Raw genomic sequence first — 19,800 nt, forward strand, 5'->3', positions numbered from 1 at the left:
TAAATCTTGCCTGAATGCGTATTACTAAATTATTACTGAACAAAAAATAAAAGAAACACAAGTCAATCGCATTTTTGCATGTTGTTGGACAAACGTACTGCGGACGTAACCCTTTGCATTTAGTGAAAATTGAGATTGGAGTATGTTACCAATTTGTATAGCAGTTTGTAGGAAGGCGCCCACATTCTACATACACTGTTAAGTGCCAGGGCATTATAACTGCAATTTTCAAAATGGCTCAACATTGTGGATGTCCTTGTGCAGTACACATATAAAGCATTAGCAGATCGTTAAGCAATTGTCGGTGATCTGGCTATTGTAAAACCAATCCATTAACTTCTGTGAAAGTGCTTTTCTCTCTTTCCAAATGCACCCAAAATGGATGATTTACTACCTTCGATGCCCCAGAGCAACAAGAATGAGTCACCCTCGCCTCCCCTGCCCACACCAGATAAAACAGTACTGCAAAATTACAATTAACATCTGGTAAAATAAATCAAATCTGTGATTCAGAATTCAAACTTTCAAATCTACAATGTAATAAACTGGTTTGTTTACAACTAGCTTATTAGATTTACAAAAGTATCTTTAAATGAGGAAATACCAACTTATATACATCCAAAGCTGACAAAAGTAATTAAAATAAGTACAATTCAATTCAGGAGCATTTCTGAAGAGGGACGAAATTCACATTTCAAATATCGAAATGCAACTGATTGTGTTTCTGAGACCCAATAACCGTTGGCGGCTATGTTAAACAGAACATGTCAGTATTTTTATAACCAGAAAACAGAACAAGAGAATCCAAGTTACAGTCGATTCACATTGTCGGTATGCCCGTGGCAGATCCTCAGTGCTGTTTAGCGATCAGAATCTCATGGCTGCTTCTTCAAGTCTGCAATGAAATGTCCAAACAATGTCAGATATAAAAATGTCCAATGCTTTCATAATGTATCCCTGGAGTGCTGTAAAGACTCTTTGTTGGCTACTGATAAATGTGGAGCTCCCGGTATACGGAGATGCGGGTTCTCACTCTCTCCCCCTGTGTCTCTCTGTCTCTCTGAAAATCTGAAGGAAGTTCACTGAGAGACCGTGCCAGGTAAAACACCGCTGTTGGCAGCCAGTATTCCGCCGTTAGTTACCGAAAGAGAAGCGGCCGTCCCGGGAGGAGCTGGACTCAGCTGGGCCGAGCCCTGTTGGGACTGCTGTTGCAACTTCTTTTTCGTTAGTTTTCGCTCTTTTGCTCTTCTATTCTGAAACCAAATCTTTACCTGAAAATAACAAACGAAGACTAACTTAGAACAATAGTATCAACTCACGAGACAATCAAATTATGTTCAAAGGCCCAGGAGTGACACGTGCACTGATTGGGATATTTGGACGGAATAAATTACAAAGTAAAATTAAATCGATTTGAATAATTTGAAGAGCACTGTTAAACTGATAATGACGTCGCTTTTTAGGGCGCAGTTCTTGTTCGAAAAACAATAAACTTCCATTTAACAATTTTCTTGTAACTCGCCAATAGAAACCTGCAAATAAAATTATATTTAACTCCCAGCGATGAATGTACTTCAATACACACGGCGGTATTGCTACTCATTGAAATAACTCAGCCACCTCGAGTGGAAATCTATATAAATGAGTTGTGCCAAAATATGACGGAAGTGCATGTAAAATCGCTGAAAGTACAATATAGTACAATATAAACCTATACTGAATTATCTAATGGGAACTGGACGCACTATAGATGGCTCGTTTGTATGGGACGGTGATTTAATTAAGCTTTCTATTTATATTACCAGCTGTTCCGTATAAATTTACGAAATTATTTCTAATGTATCAAATTAGCTTTTATTTTAAAAAAAACATCATTATGAAAGGATAACTCCGCCAGATGTATTTAAAAATCACACAACACCAGGTTACAATCCAATAGTTTCATTTGGAAGCACTAGCTTTGGAAACGCTGCTTCTACAAAGAGCCAGATTTATTGATCATGATAAACTGAAGAATCCAGGTTTTAATTTTCTTCTTGTTTTTTGAGGTTGCTAATCTTAGCTCTGTGTGTGTTGTGCAAATCACAAATATTGGCTTGCCCAGGTAGGGGTGAAATATCCAGGCTTTTACCCCCCGCATTAGTGATGATTCAATATTGTGAAAGGAGACCTTTTAAGCAACTGACATCTGCCAAATAAAATCACCTCTCAAGATTTACACAGTTATAGCGACTACATCCTCCCCTGAGATTCGGACGTCATATTTATCACTGGATTGAGTTACATTGTCAAATGTAATTTTCAAACGGGGAAATGAGTCAATGCATCCTCTCAATCAGAAGTGGAGAGGAAATGGGTTGAGAAATGACTGCGAATGAAATATGCGAGGCGCTCTGCCTATACAGAGATGGCGCCGATTGAGGGAGTGTGTGACTGACCTGCCTCTCAGAAAGCCCCAAGTTAGCTGCCAGCTCCGCTTTGCGCCGGATCGTGATGTAGCGGCTGTAATGAAACTCTTTCTCGAGCTCCAGTCTCTGGTGATCCGTGTACACCACTCGATATTTGTCCTTTGTTCTTGTTTTATCTGCAATGGGAATAGAAGCCCATATAATAAATAAAAGCGAAGTGAACTCCACATTGTTGTGATGTGATTATTTAGGGTTAGTGAAACAGGTGAACTTTTTAGAGGCACAAAATTGAATGCGTTAATAAGATAAGAGCGGGAGGAGGCATTCGACACTGTCCCACCATTCAAATCTATCTGAAGCGTCTGATAAATATTATTGAACCTGCAGTGATTTTGTTTTTCGTGTTGTTGACCTGATTTGGAAACAAATTAACACACGTTGATGCACGGAGACTTCTGAAATAGTGTGTCCGTTCATTAGCAAAAACCATGGCGACTTGTAAGGATTTCTCCAGTGCACTGAGATTGTTTCATTTTCTCCGATACAAGCCTGAATTCGCCGCATGTCAAGGCGATTGATCTGGTGGAGGGCTCAACAAACACAAAAGGAAAAATACCGCCTTGCCTACTAGAATAAAAGGTTACTCGAGGGCAATCAATAGCCGAACCTAAATGTTTTAAGCAGGCCACAAAATGCAGTAGCCGCCCGGGTTTAACCTACAGAGTGCTGTCAAGCTCTGTTCCTCCAGCAGCGAAACGCATCCGAATGTGTCTCTCTAGTTTATTGGGCTCTTTACATTATAAATCTTTTACCTCTTTACCCAACTCTATTCTTCACCATCTACTGCTGCCCAGAATTTCTTTCATTGAATATTGTAAAGAAGGCCGTGCACGTCTGTGTCAATATTGCGGTCCGTGTTGAAATAAGAACTTCGAAAAATCAGTCAATTGCAAAACAAACGCCACTCGCCTAACCTCGGGCAAACCCAGAGCCTAATTCGGTTTCTGGTTAGACTAGAACTTTCAAATTAACTCTCGCAGCTTCCGGCCCTGATCTCTAATATTACTTGTTGGGGACCTCTACCCTTATATAAGCAAGAGCACAGCGGCAGAACATTAAGGATCAAATGGTTAAAAATTCCGAGAGGGCCTTGAGCAAAATTACAAAGGCTTTTCACCAGCGTTTCTCCAGATATCTGCAGGAAATCAAAGTGGTTTCAATTTAGAGAGGACGGTGACCTTTTACAAACGCCGCGCCGCGAAAATCCGGAATCATTCGTGTTAATCAATAATGAATTTGTGGGGGAAAAAAATATGAATCCCGTGTGTGTTTTGCCGGTGCTATAAGGCCTGGGTTTGAAGTAACAGCGGAATGAAATGTTGGACCGGTCCCCATTCCTCCAAACGAGTGTGGAAGCCCTATGGTTGGTTTGCTGATGGTATTTGGTGGGGCAAACATTAGTTGGAGTGCGGACTGGTCAAACCTGTCCAGAGAAAATGAAGGACCATTAAACGATCTGAATAACTTAACACACAACAGTCGCCTCTGCGGGAAATGTGACATGTGAGTATTTGGAGAATGTTCACCATCTCCAAAAAAAAACAGACGAAATGAGACCCGTCTGAGAGCTAAAGCCTGGTTTTAGGTAGTAGTTCATTATCCCTGAGGGGACAGCAGACCAACAGGTGTAACTGCAGCTGTATAGTTCACCGAAAGAACTATTTGACGCAAACGGTTGTGTTGGTGAATTAAAACATCATTCCGCTAAAATCTTTTATTCCCCTTTGGGACACAGCCTCTTCTCATTTTTTTCCCCCTGTGGCTAGGCGATTTACGCCGGCAGGCTGACTTTGTTCAGGTAATGCGCTGCAACCCACAACAAACGGCCCCCCGTGGGGAAACATGTCTGATCCAGGGAAGCTGTATACAGCTGTTTCAAGTGGAACACGGCTCAAACAATGCAGTACAAGGCGATCTTATCAAAGAGCATTTTTCAGTGATGGAATAACAACCCCATTCTGTTTGAATTGCCACTCTTGAACAAATGGCGGCAAAACCTTTCATCACAGACCTCCGCACATTTACATGTAAACCCCCAATCCTGAAGAATGCTGAAGAATTTCAATAGGAACCTGCTTCAAAGTTTAAGGTTGGATTTGGGGCGGGGACACACACAGGGCATTTTTAGAATGCCAAAAAAAATCATCTGACAAATGTACTTTTAAAAAGACACATTAATCATCTAAAAACACACGGCTTATCTCACGAAGCAAGAATTACACAAACAATCACTGGCTGTGAAATGGAAGGGTCAGCAAGCTCATTGGGAACAAGATTCGTAATTCTATTTTCATTCGAGTTTACTCAAAACTCAATTCTATATAAACTTGATGAAAGTTAAACAAAAAATGCATTTTACGAAAGAGAGAATGTCGAGTCTAATATCGATATTTATTCAAAGTAGAACTTTTTTTCGATTTGGTTTCTGCAATTTATTTGAAATAGATTTACTTCGCAAACCGAAGGTATTAAACAACTGATATTTACGGGTGAAGCTGTGCTTATTTATTTCAAAGTTTTTAAAAATGTATTTATAAGACTTGCATACTGAAAAATTAATTGTTTAGCGAAGAGATGCTGAATACTGCATTGGAATAATTCTAACACATTTTAATTAAAGTTACATTACTGTAATAGGTTTGCTTTAAAAAAAAGTCTCCTGCTACTCAATTATATGCATTTTCATACACGAACAAACAGCGTACCCGTAATGAATTTCCTTATGGACAATAAAGTGAAATTGATTTGAATAAATTTTGTCATGAATTCACAGAAACTTTTGGTTTTTTTAAGTACTCATTTAGATAGATATATGCCAGGGGTAACACTTCGTTAGGCAGATGAGTAATATTTATTGTTCCGTGATGGCCTGGGAACTATATGGGATCGTGCAGAAATGTCAAAGTTCTTTATTTGCTGCGAAACTTGTCACCGTTTTCCGGGAGGGAATCAGAACAATAAGTTGAGGCTTGCAGGCAGAAAAAGGTGGATATCAAAGTAGTCACTGCTGAAAGATTCTGACACTTAGACTTACCAGTAGTTTGAAGAAAGGGAAATCAAATAAATAAAGAAATCTGAGCTCCGTGCAAATCTTCAAGCTAATATTAATCTACATTACAATGGAGATGTTGCCTGGGTTGCTGCCTCTTCACATTCAGTTTGACCTAAAACTGGAGCTAAACCAACAGCGTTGTCTTTCACTCAACGAGCGAGTCTAGGGACAATGCAAATCAAAGGTGGACCTTCGCGCCGTTGTAACTTCTAGCCGTCAAATATAAATCTCAGAAAAATGACTAATGGTGAGAAGTGTAGACCCTCAATAAGCCCTTCGCTAAAGCCCGTTTTAAATCCGCGATTTCAAATTTTAGCCAAGTACCAGATACCTATTCCAAAGCTAGATAACGAAGAAACACTACTTGAAATTAAGAAATGGAAGTTAAAGTTGGTAAAGAAATAATTATATGTCTGTAGACAAACCAGGGTGAAATAAAGCAATCTTGTTTCTCGAGTGCCCTTGGAAATAGTTTTGAAAGTTAATGCTCATTAGGAAGCTGGGAGAACTGTATTGCCAATCTTGAATGAGCATTTGGCGAAAGGAAACAGCCGTTCTAAGTTACAGTATGCGAATGGTAACCTGTATTCAGATCGGTTATTCATCAAGGTATATAATGATTTAATCCTTGGAAAATAGCGGGTACTAATAAAAATATTTGCTTAATGACACAGAAACAATTGTCAGACGACATCGCTCACTGATTTATATGGCCGAAATTGGTTATAAAATCTTCGAATGTCGATAACAAGGTTGGGAATTATTGCAATTAAAGTATACCTCTACATTTTAAGGGCCTTATCAGGATGTTAATGAATACATTGAGGCGAAAGAAAGCAGAATGAATAGAAGCCACACAACTGCGTTACAAATTTACTGCTGTTCATTTACACATTAATAATATTGCCATCACGTTGGCCTGTTACAGCCAGTGTCCACATGAGAAAGCACCGACTGTAATAAATGCTGCTAACCTTGCAGCACTGTTCATACATGGAGCCTTTTTTTTAGATAGTATTATAGAAAGCATTCAGACAAGCTATCACCTCCTCATTTATTAGCGTTAAAGGGAATTTCCTGACAGTTTGACAGGGACTGATACATACAGTAAATAGATGGATAGCAGATATTGGTACATTGTCTACATCAACCTTTGCAAGTCTACTGGGTGTCCCCTTAGAGGTAAGAGGAAACGTTGCATTTAAGAAACCGCTAATTTAATGCAAAAAAAAAGCTTTGAGAACAGGAACTCTTTCAGCGTGTTTAACTGAAACTAATGGCTAAAGATTCCTTTCAAGGGGTGAAAACCAACACCAGTAATATTTATCAACATCGATTCCGATACAGAGATTCTGAGTTTAAAATCAGCACATAAATTTAAAAAATGCGATCAATTTCTCAAAATGTGGTAGGGTTGCGGAAGTGGAATTGTTACAAACGCAAACATTTTATTTTCCAGGATGCGCCCTCGCGCTATGATAACTGGAGGGGATGATCAGAATAATTTTCTTCACATACTATCCATACATCTATGTAAACAAAAGGGTGACAATCCTAGAGAAAAGCACCCGTCACATTTGTTTTAAAGATTTGGCCAGTCTTTCCAAATAAGTAGTCGGCAGCGTAAGAAAGCCGTGCTCTCTAACACCAAGAGCAGGCGAATCTTTTCAGGAAAACCCCTTAGGAGACGTGTCTAGCAGAACTCAACTTTTTACAAATATAGACCAAGGTGAAAGGCCTTTGGTAGTGATATCAAAAGGGAGCTCTGAAGCAATTTGGTCATTGCATTCTGCCTGGGAAGTTTTTGGACATGAAACACAGTCTTACCAGTAGCTGATAGCTGTTGATTTGGTTTCCTCATCCATTGGTAAGGGTTCCGTCTTTGGCTGTTGGGAGAAGGTTGTTCCAGAAGGTTATTGTTTAAAGGCTGCATGGAGGCAGCTCCCGAGGTCTGAACCGAATTATAATCTGCAGGGTTGTAAGACAGAGTCCCTGGTGAAGTATTGAGGGCATGGACCGGGTTCGCAGGCGCAGCGTAAGCACCCCAGTCCTCCCGGGAAGGACCATAGGGAGAAGGCCAGGATCCGGAAGATTGCGGGTGATTGTCCAAATTTACCCCGGGGACATGATAGCCGGCATAGTCCGGGTACTGTGGCGGGCTGACAAAATTCTGAGCGCCCAGATTGATGCCAGAATGCCGGACGGACCCCGAGTACATGCTCATGTCTTTATCCAAAAGATAGCTCACGTACATGTTGGCGACAGGGAGCAATCGGCATGCTGTTTTGGAGAAATCCAGATTATTCCTTTTTTTCCCGGTTTGCCTATAGCAGTGTCTCTCCAAAGGATATCAGGGCGATCCGCCCGTGTCCCACATGATTAACGATTGTTTACAAGCTTCTATTAGTAATGGCAAACTAAAGGCAGGTGACGTCAACTAACTCGCACAGCCAAAGATTTGCATTTAAAAAGATAAGGAGAGCGGAGCGACTCGCTCAAGAGCTGCATATTCAACCAAGTATTGTTTGAGAAGCTTTCCCCTTCCATTCCAACCTTCCGCACTTTAACCTCAACGTTCCTGATACCAACATCATTAATCACATCCAGAAAGTTTTTAAAAAAAGCTTTGGAAGGTTAACTGGCTCTGCAGGGTGACTCAGACAGGAATCGTGGAAGGGACCAGTCAGTCACACAAGGTTCAAAAGATGGCGATTTGGCCAATTACAAGTCACATCGTGAATCTATTAAAAATTCATTTTAAAATACATCAGACAGGATCAGAGAGAGAGAGGGAGAGAAAGCTAATAATTAGCCTATTGATAAAATCAGCTGGAACACTTTACACAAATTCAGTGAGCTCTGGATAGGATAAATAGACAAGGTCTTTTCCCTGGGGTGGAGGAGTCCAGAACGAGAGGGCACAGGTTTAGAGTGAGAGGGTAAAAACTTAAAAGAGACCGGACAGGCAACTTTATTACGTAGAGGGTGGTGAGTGTTTGGAATGAACTGCCAGAGGAATTGGTGGAGGCTGGTGCGTTTACAACATCTAAAAGGCAGCTGGGTGGGTATTTGAACAGGAAGGGTTTAGAGGGATATGGGCCAAGTGCTGGCAAATGGGACTAGATTAGGTTGGGGTATCTGGTCGGCATGGACGAGTTGGACCGAAGGGTCTGTTTCCGTGCTGTACATCTCTATGACTCTAACTGGAAGCATGGTCAGATGCACTATATACAGTATATGTAACAGGACAAAGGGGAGCTAAAATAAGAATCATATACTAATGAAAACATCTTTCTGTCTTTGGAAGGTAAAATAATAACGAGAACTCACTAAGATGTTATCTGTGTTGTGACGTTGCAGAACTTAGGGCGCAGTGATCACAAAATAGAACTCATCACAAAGAGGTATTTTTATGAAAACCGATTATGAATGAATGCTCAGTCAGAGAGCTGGTAAATGCATTGATTTGTGTTCATTTCCTTTAGTAGAACAGGAAGCTGGGAGAATTTGTAGCTGCAACAATTATTATTCGGAAATGCTAAAGGTGCAATTGAGTGAAGTAATATTAGTAGGTTTAAGAAAACAGCGGATTAAAGTCTTTTATTTCTTTACGGTTTGCTCAAGACCCGTGATTCTAATAAGTTCGACAACTACAGCTGACCTGACTGAAATAGAATTAATCGAAACAGAGCGAATTTCATGGAATAAATGATATCTGTCATAGGGTCAAAGAGTCATACAACACAGAAGCAGACCCTTCGATTCAACCAGTCCATGCCGAACATAATCAAAACTAAACTAGTCCCGCCTGCCTACTCTTGTTCCATATCCCTGCAAACCTGCCTATTCATGTATTTATCCAAATGTCTTCTAAGTGTTGTAATTGTGCCCAGGTCTACCAGTTCCTCAGGAAGTTCATCCCACACGCGAACCACCCTCTGTGTAAAAAGAATTGCCCCCATGTCTTTTTTAAATCTGTTTCCTCGCACCTTAAAAATGTGCCCCAACCGAGGGAAATGATAACTACCACATTGTAAACTGATTAACTTTCGAAAGAAACTTTGGACTCGACTCAGAGCTGCTGTTAATGTTAGGAATATATAGCGAAAACGTGAACAAAAAGCATACACACATTTCAAAAGAGACGGAACGTCAGTCGAAGGTTGATCAATACATTTCCATAAATCGGATTTCGCGCTTCTTGGAGTTTTCGGCTTGATTTCGCTTGCAACGATATTATTAAAAAAAATCAAGATTGTATGTCCCATTTTATATCTGAAAGCAGAATGCGTATGTATTAAACCATCGACTGAACAGTGTTTTATTAACAAAAAAAAAATTCCTGGAACTTACAGAAACGTTTCGCCAGAAAAGCTGTGAATATATTGAAGTCGCGAAGTGGAAGAGATTTGGAAAATAACTCACGCCAAATTGCCACACAAATTTCCACAGTCGTTATGTCGAAAATTGATTTTTTTTAAATGACATAAAGATACTCGACAGTTGCGTTTCGATGTCAGTAAATTCCAAATTTTCAAACTTTACAATTTATTTTTGTTTTTACCCCGATCTGTCGAAAACGGTTTAATCAGATCGGCAACAGTAAACTGACCCAGGGTCACTGTGGGACTATATTTTAGGAGGGTATTCTCTTTCCTTATGCACTACGCTTCTAGTCTTAGCGAGCAGCATCGAGGCAAATTGATGCTCGGGCACTTCTGGAAGCACTAACTAATCATCTGTACTGCAACCTGTCATTTCTCACTTCTTACAACTCAATTATTACAACCCAAAGAAAGCCGAATGAAATATGTATCAATTTCAGAATAATTCTGTATTGCTGCATTAACACAGAAAGGGAAATATTTATTTTAGATTCTCGACGATATTAGTAAAGCAATGGTGCTTTATGTTGTAAACAATCACTGTCAAATATATAAAACCTGCTAATCCAAGTGTTCTACCTGAGGTGTTTGTCCGTGGTTTGTTATTGTATGGTAACATTATGCTCATATTTCAAGCCTTGAGAGGAACGCTGTAAGGAGCAAAACAGACACTAGTTACGAATATAACTTATCCTTCCCCTTCTCCATATACTATATAGCCGTTTTCTATGCGCATCCCTGGTGCCATCATCACTTGAAAGCATGTTTTAGTTTCTGGTGCAGGTTGTGATATTTTATGTCTTCGTCTCGGCGCGTCCAACTTTAGAAACCCAAACAGTTCCATCAAAGTTCTGGCTCTGACATTGATATGTTTGCAATCATGTTGATATTTTAACTCCTTCAGCGAAACAAGAACAACATTTATTTTTAAAACTCTGGAAACACAATAGCTTATTAATTTCGACATAAATAGCTCCTCGAAGATCTTTAAGCTTTAGTATCTCTACCAGCATTATTTCTTCGTAATTTCATTGTCTTCAATTTCTGGGTGCAAGCAACAAGCTCATTTTCTGGACTGTTTTTAATGGAACTCTTTAACCAAATTGGAGTTGTGACTTCTGACTTGTGGCCGCCGAAGTCGCTGCCATGTTAATGGCTAATTTTAAATCAACCCTATGTGAATTTGATGGAGCAGTAAATTCAAAATGCAATTTGAAATAGCGATAAAACTGACAGAAGTTGTTGTCACTTGAATTATATTGCATGAGTGTGCTTCATAAATTCTAGCTGCGAGTTGTCTGTGAACAGCAGTCTCAGAGTGATAAATGACCACTAATCTGACCAGTTATGATCACGGTTAATTTGTTAGACTAAACGTGACTCTAATCTCTGTGGTTTTCCCCACTGCAGAGTATTCTGTCTAAATAATGTACAACGTTATTTTTCTCATTATAAATTTTTGTTTTAAAAAAGCGCCTGTCATATTGCTCGGAAAGAGTCCGTCTGGTATCAGATTGATTTCGGCGACGGATTGAATCGAATTCCGATTACTTCCGGGAATCTTGTCACATTTCGTTGTGTGATGAGATTCAAAGAGCTTTGGGGGGGGGGGGGGGGCGGTGGAAGGATGTTATATTTCGTAAATGACCATCCACGCTAGCGCAACGACCACTCTAACATTGGGAAAGCGTTAAAGCTTTTGTGTTTCCAGCGTTTTAAAAGTAAATGTTTTTGAAAGATTCCTCTTTCGCTGAAGGAATTAAAATATCAACATGCGTGTCCTTTCCTTAATTAATGAAATCAAGAATTTAGTCTCGCTACATTTATTGCCTTCCTAAATTGATTTATTCAATTTGACATGTTACATTCTTAAAATGTTTTACCCATTTGATTCCCAGTTGATACTCCACAGTATTGAATTCCTCGTATTGACTGTTTTGAACTTCTGTGACAGCTCTTCTTGCTAAAACTTTGTGGTGTGGGCCACTGGGCTGGTGATATTTAAAAGACGGAGGTGGCAGATTTTTAGAACTTCTTTATACATTAATGATCTGCAGCTTCTGCTCTGGGCTGTTGCAGACCTTGTTGGTGCATGCTGCTTTCCCTGTCATTCATAGATCATAGATCACAACACAGGACATGAATTGTGCTCTTGTAAAGAATGTTTAGCTCACTCAGCTGGGCTCTCTGGCCAGCAGTGAGAGTGGCTAACCCAGCTTGGTTATACCGTCCATGCCAACCAGATATCCCAACCTAATCTAGTCCCACCTGTCAGCACCCGGCCCATATCCCTCCAAAACCATCCTATTCATATACCCATCCAAATGCTTTTTAAATGTTGCAATTGTACCAGCCTCCACCACTTCCTCGGGCAGCTCATTTCATACACCTACCCTCTGCATGAAAAAGTTGCCACTTAGGTCTCTTTTATATCTTTCCCCTCTCACCCTAAACCTATGCCCTTTAGTTCTGGACTTCCCGACCCCAGGGAAAAGACTTTGCCTACTTACCTATCCATGCCCCTCATGATTTTGTAAACCTCTATAAGGTCACCCCTCAGCCTCTGACGCTCCAGGGAAAACAGCCCCAGCCTGCTCAGCCTCTCCCTGTAGCTCAAATCCTCCAACCCTGGCAACATCCTTGTAAATCTTTTCTGAACCCTTTCAAGTTTCACAACATCTTTCCGATAGGAAGGAGACCAGAATTGCATGCAATATTCCAACAGTAGCCTAACCAATATCCTGTACAGCTGCAACATGACCTCCTAATTCCTGTACTCAATACTCTGACCAATAAAGGAAAGCATACCAAACGCTTTCTTCACTGTCCTATCTACCTGCGACTCCACTTTCAAGGAGCTATGGTTCTGCTCAGCCTGGGATCTGGAACTCTTCCAGCTCTGCCTGGGGTAGTGTATTTCCTTTACAAATGGGGGTGGCCGCTTCAAAATGCAATTTAAAAAAATTCTCATTCCTTAATGCATACTAAATGTGTAAAAGCTAGGAAATAGGGACAAGTAGTGCATGGAGACTGAGCTCTAAGACATATAGGGAGTTTTGATAAAATACTCAAACCAGGAATTTGATGAGTGTTGCTCATGTCTTTGACAACAGAGACAGAGAGGTCTGAGACAGGGCCTGAGGGACAACAAGCTCTGAGGGCAGTGGTCCAGAGGCATTTATTAGGTATGAGGTAAGTGACTGGTTAGTGAGTTTCATGGCTTTCTCTCTCTAACCTGAGCATGTAGTTTAAAGCACACCCTGGGAGATGGAAACTCACCCCTTAATTAGTTAATGTAATGGCAAATAATCATTATTGATATTTCAAAACTTAAAATCTTAGTTAAACAAATACAGTAAAGGTGATGGGAGATGAGGGGCACAGACAGAAAACACATCTGTAGGAAGTGTTTGTCGCTTGAGGAACAGTCATGATGATCTGGAGTCTGAGCTTTGGACCCTGTGATGTACCAGAGAGGCTGGAAGTTAGTTGGACATCTTGTTTCAGGAGGCAGTCACACCCCTTAAATTAATTTCTTCAGGTTTGATTTGTTGTCAAGGACAAGAGGGTGTGATTATGAACAAGGCAGTCATGGGGAGTCCTTGTATTTTTGTCACAAAAGTTTAAGGTTTTTGCAGCCTATGGAGCCGAGAGCAGGGACTGAAAGGTGGACAAGAAAACTGACTACAGCATCTTAATAGAGGGGGCCATTCAAAGTGGAGGACTCAAAAATGAATGCAGTGATTATATGGGGGCAGGTTACAGAAAATGTTTTCCGTAGCTGCCAGTGTCAGTTCCTGATGCCTGATTTCAGGTTTCTTGAGTGTGATGATTAGGAAGAGCCAGCTCAAATTTTCAAAGGGTGTTTAAAACTAAGTTTCTGGAATTTTTGGAAAATGTGACAGAAAGTATCAGTGAAGATAATGCTATTCATTTGGTGCACCTTGACTTTTAGAAGGCATTTAATACAATGCCACATAACAGAATTGTGAAAAATGTTACAGCTCACGGCATAAACAAAGCATTAGCAAGCAACATGGATGCAATATCAATTGAGTGCTACACAACAGACTTGTGAGGAAATTTATTGGTCATGGCATAAAAGGGTCAGCAAACAGTATGTGGATTCAAAATTAATTAAATGATAAGAAACAGAGAGTAAAGGTCAGTAGATATTTTTTGGGCTAGAGGAAAGTTTAGAGTCGAGTTTCTCAGGGTTTGGTATTGAGACCCTTGCATTTTCTGGTATATATTAATGATATAGAACTTGGTACGTGGGATCAATTGCAATGTTGATGGATGATACTAAACTTGGAAGCATTGTATAATGTGAGGAGGATACTGTAGAACTTCTAAAAGGACATGGGAAACAATGTGCAAGGGTAAGGGGACAAGTTGGTGGAATGGGTGGATAAGTATCAGATGAAGTTCAATGCCAGGAAAAGTGGTGTGTTACATTTTGGTCGGAGGAAAATGGACATAAAATATAACATAGGCAAAATAATTTTAAGGTGTGTGCAGGAGCAAAGGGATCTGGTTGTATATGTGCACAGATCCTTGAATATGTAGAACAGGTCAAGCAACCAGTAAGTAAAGCATACATTCTCCTGGGCTTTATTAATATTGAGTACAAGAAGACATAGATGACGTTGAGATGTTAGACCTCAGCTGGAGAATTGTGTATAGTTCTGAGCATCAGACTATAGGAAGGGTGCAAATTTATTGAACAAAGTACAAAAGCGATTAACAAGAATAGTTCCAGAGATAGAAGCTTCAGTTATGAGGATGGATTGAAGGGTCAGTGAAAGACAAAAATGATAAGAAAACAGAATTTAAGACTCCTTATCTGAATGCATGGAGCATTCAGAACAAGATACATGAATCGATGGAACAAATAGAAATAAATTGGTATAATGTAAGAGCTATGAAAGATATATGTTTACAAAGTGACTAAAGCTGGGACTGAAAATTCAAGAGCATTTGACATATTGAAAGGAAAGTAATAAAGATAAAGAAATTAGCATGGCTCTGTGATTAAAGGATGAATTCAATACAATAGTGAGAAATGAGCTTCGCTTGGAAGATCAAGGCACAGAATCAGTTTGGGTGGTAATAAAAGCAACACAAGAAAGATGTGGGAATAGCTTATAGGCCTACTGACAGTAGCTATATAGTATTACACAGAGTATATCAGGAAATAATGGACATTTTTAAGAAGTTGCTGTAGTAATTGTAGGTGATTTCAATCTCCATATTGATTGGACAAATCACATTCGAAAAGGCAGTCTTGAGAATGAGTTCACAGAGGGAATCTGGGCATTTTCTTGGAACAATAAATTGTGGAATTAATCTTTTCAAACTATTTTTAACACAATAATGTGTAACAAGTCAGAATTAATTCATGATCTCATGGTAATGGATCCACAAGACAAAAATGATCATAACATGAGAGCGTTTTACATTCAGTTTGTGGGTGAGAAACTAATGGCCTACCTTAAATGAGGTCAATTACGAAGGTAAGAAAACAGAAATACCTAATACAGACAGACCAAATAAGTTATAAGTACAATCACACAAAAACAGTGGTAGATATTTAAGGAGGTATTTCATAACTCAAAATATAGTCCATTGAGAAAGAAAATATCTATGGGGGAAGAATAAACCATCAATGGCTCACTATGGAATTGAGGATGCTATCAAATGCAAGAAAATAGCATCCAATATCTTGAAGGTTAGTATTGGATTAGAAGATTGGGAAAATTCTAGAAACCAGCAATGGTTAACAAACAGTGATAAAAAAGAAATTAGAATCTGAGAACAAATTAGCAAGAGCTACAAAAGAAAATATAGTAAGAGTTTCCACAATAACATTGCTAAAGTAAATATTAGTCCCTTAGAAGACAAGACTGGGAAATTACTAATGGGAAGCATGGAAAAAGCAGGGATTTTGAACAAGAATTTTGTATCTGTCTTCATGGTGCAGACAATAAAAGTATCTCAATAAGAACTGAAAGTCAAGAGGTGAAAGGAAAGCAGAATTCAAAACAATAACAATTGCAAGGAAAAGATTACTAGATTTACTAATCAGACTAAAGACCGTCATATTCCCCAGACTGGATAGTCTTCATCCTATAATTTTAAAAGATGTGGCTGCTGAGATAGTGGATGTGTTGCTTATAACTTTTTCAAATTCCTTAGATTCTGTAAAAGTCCTACTGAATTGGAAAACCAGAAGTGTTACATCTCTGCTCAAGAAAGGGCTGCCACAAAATGCAGGAAATTATTGATCAATTAGTCTAATATATGTCTTTGATGAAATGCTGGAATCCTTCTAAGGAAGAAATAGCAGAACATGTGGAAAATTATAATACCTTCAACCACACAATTGACTTACTTTTAGGAAAGAGAAACTGTATTTAACAAGTGTGTTAAGGTTCTTTGAGGATGCAACAACCAGGTCACATAAAGGGGTAGAAGTGAACATTGCATTTTTGGATTTCCAAAAGATATTTAATCAGGTTATATATGGAAGGTTTCTGCACAAGATAGGAGGTCATGATATTGGGAGTAATATGTTAACATAGATAGAAGATTAGCTAACTAACAAGAAACAGAAATTTGGGATAGAGAGAGCATTTTCAGGTTGGCTAACTGTAACTAGTGGGATGACACAGTGATCAGGATTGGATCTGAACTGTTTATAATCCATATTAATAATTTAAATGGATGGATTGAGTGTACTGTAGAAAAATTTGCTAATGATATAAAGATATGTAGGAAAGCATGTGATAAAGAGGACAAAAAAATGTCACAAAGAGATACAGATAAGTTAAGTGAGTGAATGAAAATTTGACAAGTGGGATATAATGTGGAAATAAGTGATTCAGTCCACTTTGGCAGGAAACGTAAAACAGTAATTTACTTAAATGGAGAAAGACTGAGTGCTGAAATGCAGAGGGATCACAAAATGTCAACATGCAGGTACAGCAAGTGATGAGGAAGACTATTTACTGTATGGGATGTTCTTGAGATCTCATTGAGAACATTGTTTGCATGGCTTGCTTAATTCCTTGCTTTGGAGATAGCTCAGTGAAGGCTCACTGGGTTGATTCCCAGGATTACAGAGTTTATTTATGAAGAAAGGTTGAGTAGGTTGGACTTGTAATCAATGGAGTTTAGAAGAATTAGAGGTAAATTTATTGAAACATGTGTATTATCACTGGATGCTAATCCAGAGATCCAGGCAATGTTCTGAGAATCCAGGTTCAAATCCCATGATGGCAGGTGGTGGAATTTGAAATGAAATTGTGTAATTAACAGTCTAATGATGACCATGAATCCAATGTCCATCTGGTTCACTAATGCCCTTTAGGGAAGGAAGCTGCCATCCTTACCTGGTCTGGCATACACGTGACTCCAAGCCCAAAGCAATTTGGTTGACTCTTAATTGCCACATCCATCAAAGTTTTACCTGCACATCCACTCATATCATTTATTGTATCCGTTGCTCCCGATGCGGTCTCCTCTACATTGGGGAGACTGGGCGCTTCCTAGCAGAGCGCTTTAGGGAACATCTCCAAGACACCCGCACCAATCAACCAAATCGCCCCGTGGCTCAACATTTCAACTCCCCCTCCCACTCTGCCGAGGATATGGAGGTGCTGGGCCTCCTCCACCGCCGCTCCCTCACCACCAGACGCATGGAAGAAGAACGTCTTATCTTCTGCCTCAGAACACTTCAACCCCAGGGCATCAATGTGGACTTCAACAGCTTCCTCATTTCCCCTTCCCCCACCTCATCCTAGTTTCTAACCTCCAGCAACACCATCCCCTTGACCTGTCCGGACTTGTCCGACCTGCCCAGCTCCTTTTCCACCTATCCACTCCACCCTCTCCTCCCTGACCTATCACCTTCATCTCCTCCCCCACTGACCTATTGTACTCTATGCTACTCTATCCCCACCCCCACCCTCCTCTAGCTTATCTCTCCACCCTTCAGGCTCTCTGCCTTTATTCCTGATGAAGGGCTTTTGCCCGAAACGTCGATTTCGAAGCTTTTCGGATGCTGCCTGAATTGCTGTGCTCTTCCAGCACCACTGATCCAGAATCTTAATTGCCCTCTGGACAATTATGGGTGGGTAATAAATGCTGGTCTAACCAGCAACACCCTCATCCTGTGAATGAATTTCAAAAATTCTGAAAGAAAGGCTATGTGTGACAGATTTTTGATCAAAAGGGGAATGAAGGATCAAAGGGAAGGCAGGAAATTGGAATTGAAGCTACAATCATCAACCATTATATTATAGAATTGAAGAGAAGTCTCAAGGATCTGAAGGGGGATTTCCACTCCTATATTTATTTTCTTATGAGCAGAGGGATTTAGGAACCCATGTTCTGAAACCGTCAATGCTTGTGGATAGATGCAAAAACATCATTGAATATTACATTTTATCACTAGGAGTTTGGGATACAATGATTTGGGAGTTATACTATGTTTGTAAGAAGTTCTGTGTGAGGCCCCTTTCTGTCATGGCTGGCCATGGGTTGCATCTTTGTTGTTCTAGCTTTCTGCTTCCCTGAAGAGACCAATGCTGAGTGACAGTCCCTGTTGCAAAGGTCACCTCTGTATGTGGTTGTTGATCTGCTAGAACTGTAGAACTCATTCCTTCATGCCCACTTGCCTGCTGCAGCACTCATCAGCTTCTTTTCCCCTGTTTTGAGGTGTTGGTTCAGGATGCTTCTCCAACTCATGTGGTCAGCTGCAAGCCTTTCCCAGGATTCTGTAACAATATCAAATACCTTCATGTCCCTCATGCAGATGTCCTTGCAGCGCAGCTGGGGATGCCCAGTGGCTGTCTTCCTGGATGTGAGCTCTCCATAGAGGATATCCTTTGGGATGCGATCATCTTCCATGTGGTGGACGTGGCTCAGCCAGCGCAGTCTCCGCTGCCTGAGCAGAGTACACTGTATATGCTGGGGATGTAAAACATTCTAGTCAAAATGTATCTAGAGTACTCCATTTAGTTCATGGCACCTCAGGAAAGAGATATTGACCTCAAAGGGAATGTAGTACAGATACACCACTTTAATGTCAGGGTTAAAGGGGTTAACAAGATGACAGGTTGCATAAAATAGTTTTGTACTTCCTGGAGTACAAAGGTCTGAGAAGTGACCTAATTGATGAGTTGATGATGACTAGTGAACACCCTAAAATGAGAGATAGGGCAGTCAGGAATGATGTCAAAAATGTTTACGCACAAATGGACAAATGAGGAAAGAATTAAAAATGTTCACAATGTCTGGTAATCCCAAAGCTTTTCACAGCCAATGAAATATTGTTTGAAGTCTAATTGCTGTTGTGCTCCAGGAGTTGGTTGAGGGGGAAATACATGTTAGGGAAGCAAATTCCCCTTTTCTTATCCTTTAATACCCAACAGAAAGTGGAGAGAGCAAAGTTCCAGAATTATTACAATTCAGCCCTTTATGGTCTGCACCAGTTCTCCAAACAAGCATTTCACTTGGTGGAAATAGCAGTCTCTTCAAATAACAGCCTAACTCCTGTTTTGATTTGGAGATGCTGGTGTTGGACTGGAACTATTCTTATGAACCATTTCTGCACCCTCTCTCATGCCTTTGTATTTTTCCTAAAGACTGGAAGTAATACTCCAGCTGAGGTAAAACTAGTGTCGTACCCAAGTTCAGCATAACCTCCTTGCTTTTATACAATATACCCCATTAGTAAAGTGTAACAAAGACTATGTTTTATTCATCACTCTCTCAATCCATCTTTCCACCTTCAATGACTTACACACATACACACACAGATCCCTCTGTCCCAGTAGATAGGTGGGGGTTTGTCAGGGCAGGAGGGAATTATTAAGGTGTGTAGTGGGGT

General features: G+C 40.0%; 1 protein-coding gene across 1 annotated transcript; it reads right to left on the reverse strand.

The window, feature by feature from the left end:
- Positions 1 to 522: 522 nt before the first annotated feature.
- On the reverse strand, positions 523 to 8,047 carry LOC122550768 (homeobox protein CDX-1-like). Its single transcript, XM_043692008.1, has 3 exons — positions 7,348 to 8,047; positions 2,439 to 2,584; positions 523 to 1,271 (listed from the first exon to the last, which is right to left on the reverse strand). The coding sequence occupies exons 1-3, from the start codon at positions 7,772 to 7,774 to the stop codon at positions 1,080 to 1,082; spliced, it is 765 nt and encodes a 254-aa protein (XP_043547943.1). The 5' UTR covers positions 7,775 to 8,047; the 3' UTR covers positions 523 to 1,079.
- Positions 8,048 to 19,800: the final 11,753 nt, after the last annotated feature.

Source organism: Chiloscyllium plagiosum, chromosome 6 (assembly GCF_004010195.1).
Source record: "Chiloscyllium plagiosum isolate BGI_BamShark_2017 chromosome 6, ASM401019v2, whole genome shotgun sequence".
NCBI classification, from domain to species: domain Eukaryota; kingdom Metazoa; phylum Chordata; class Chondrichthyes; order Orectolobiformes; family Hemiscylliidae; genus Chiloscyllium; species Chiloscyllium plagiosum.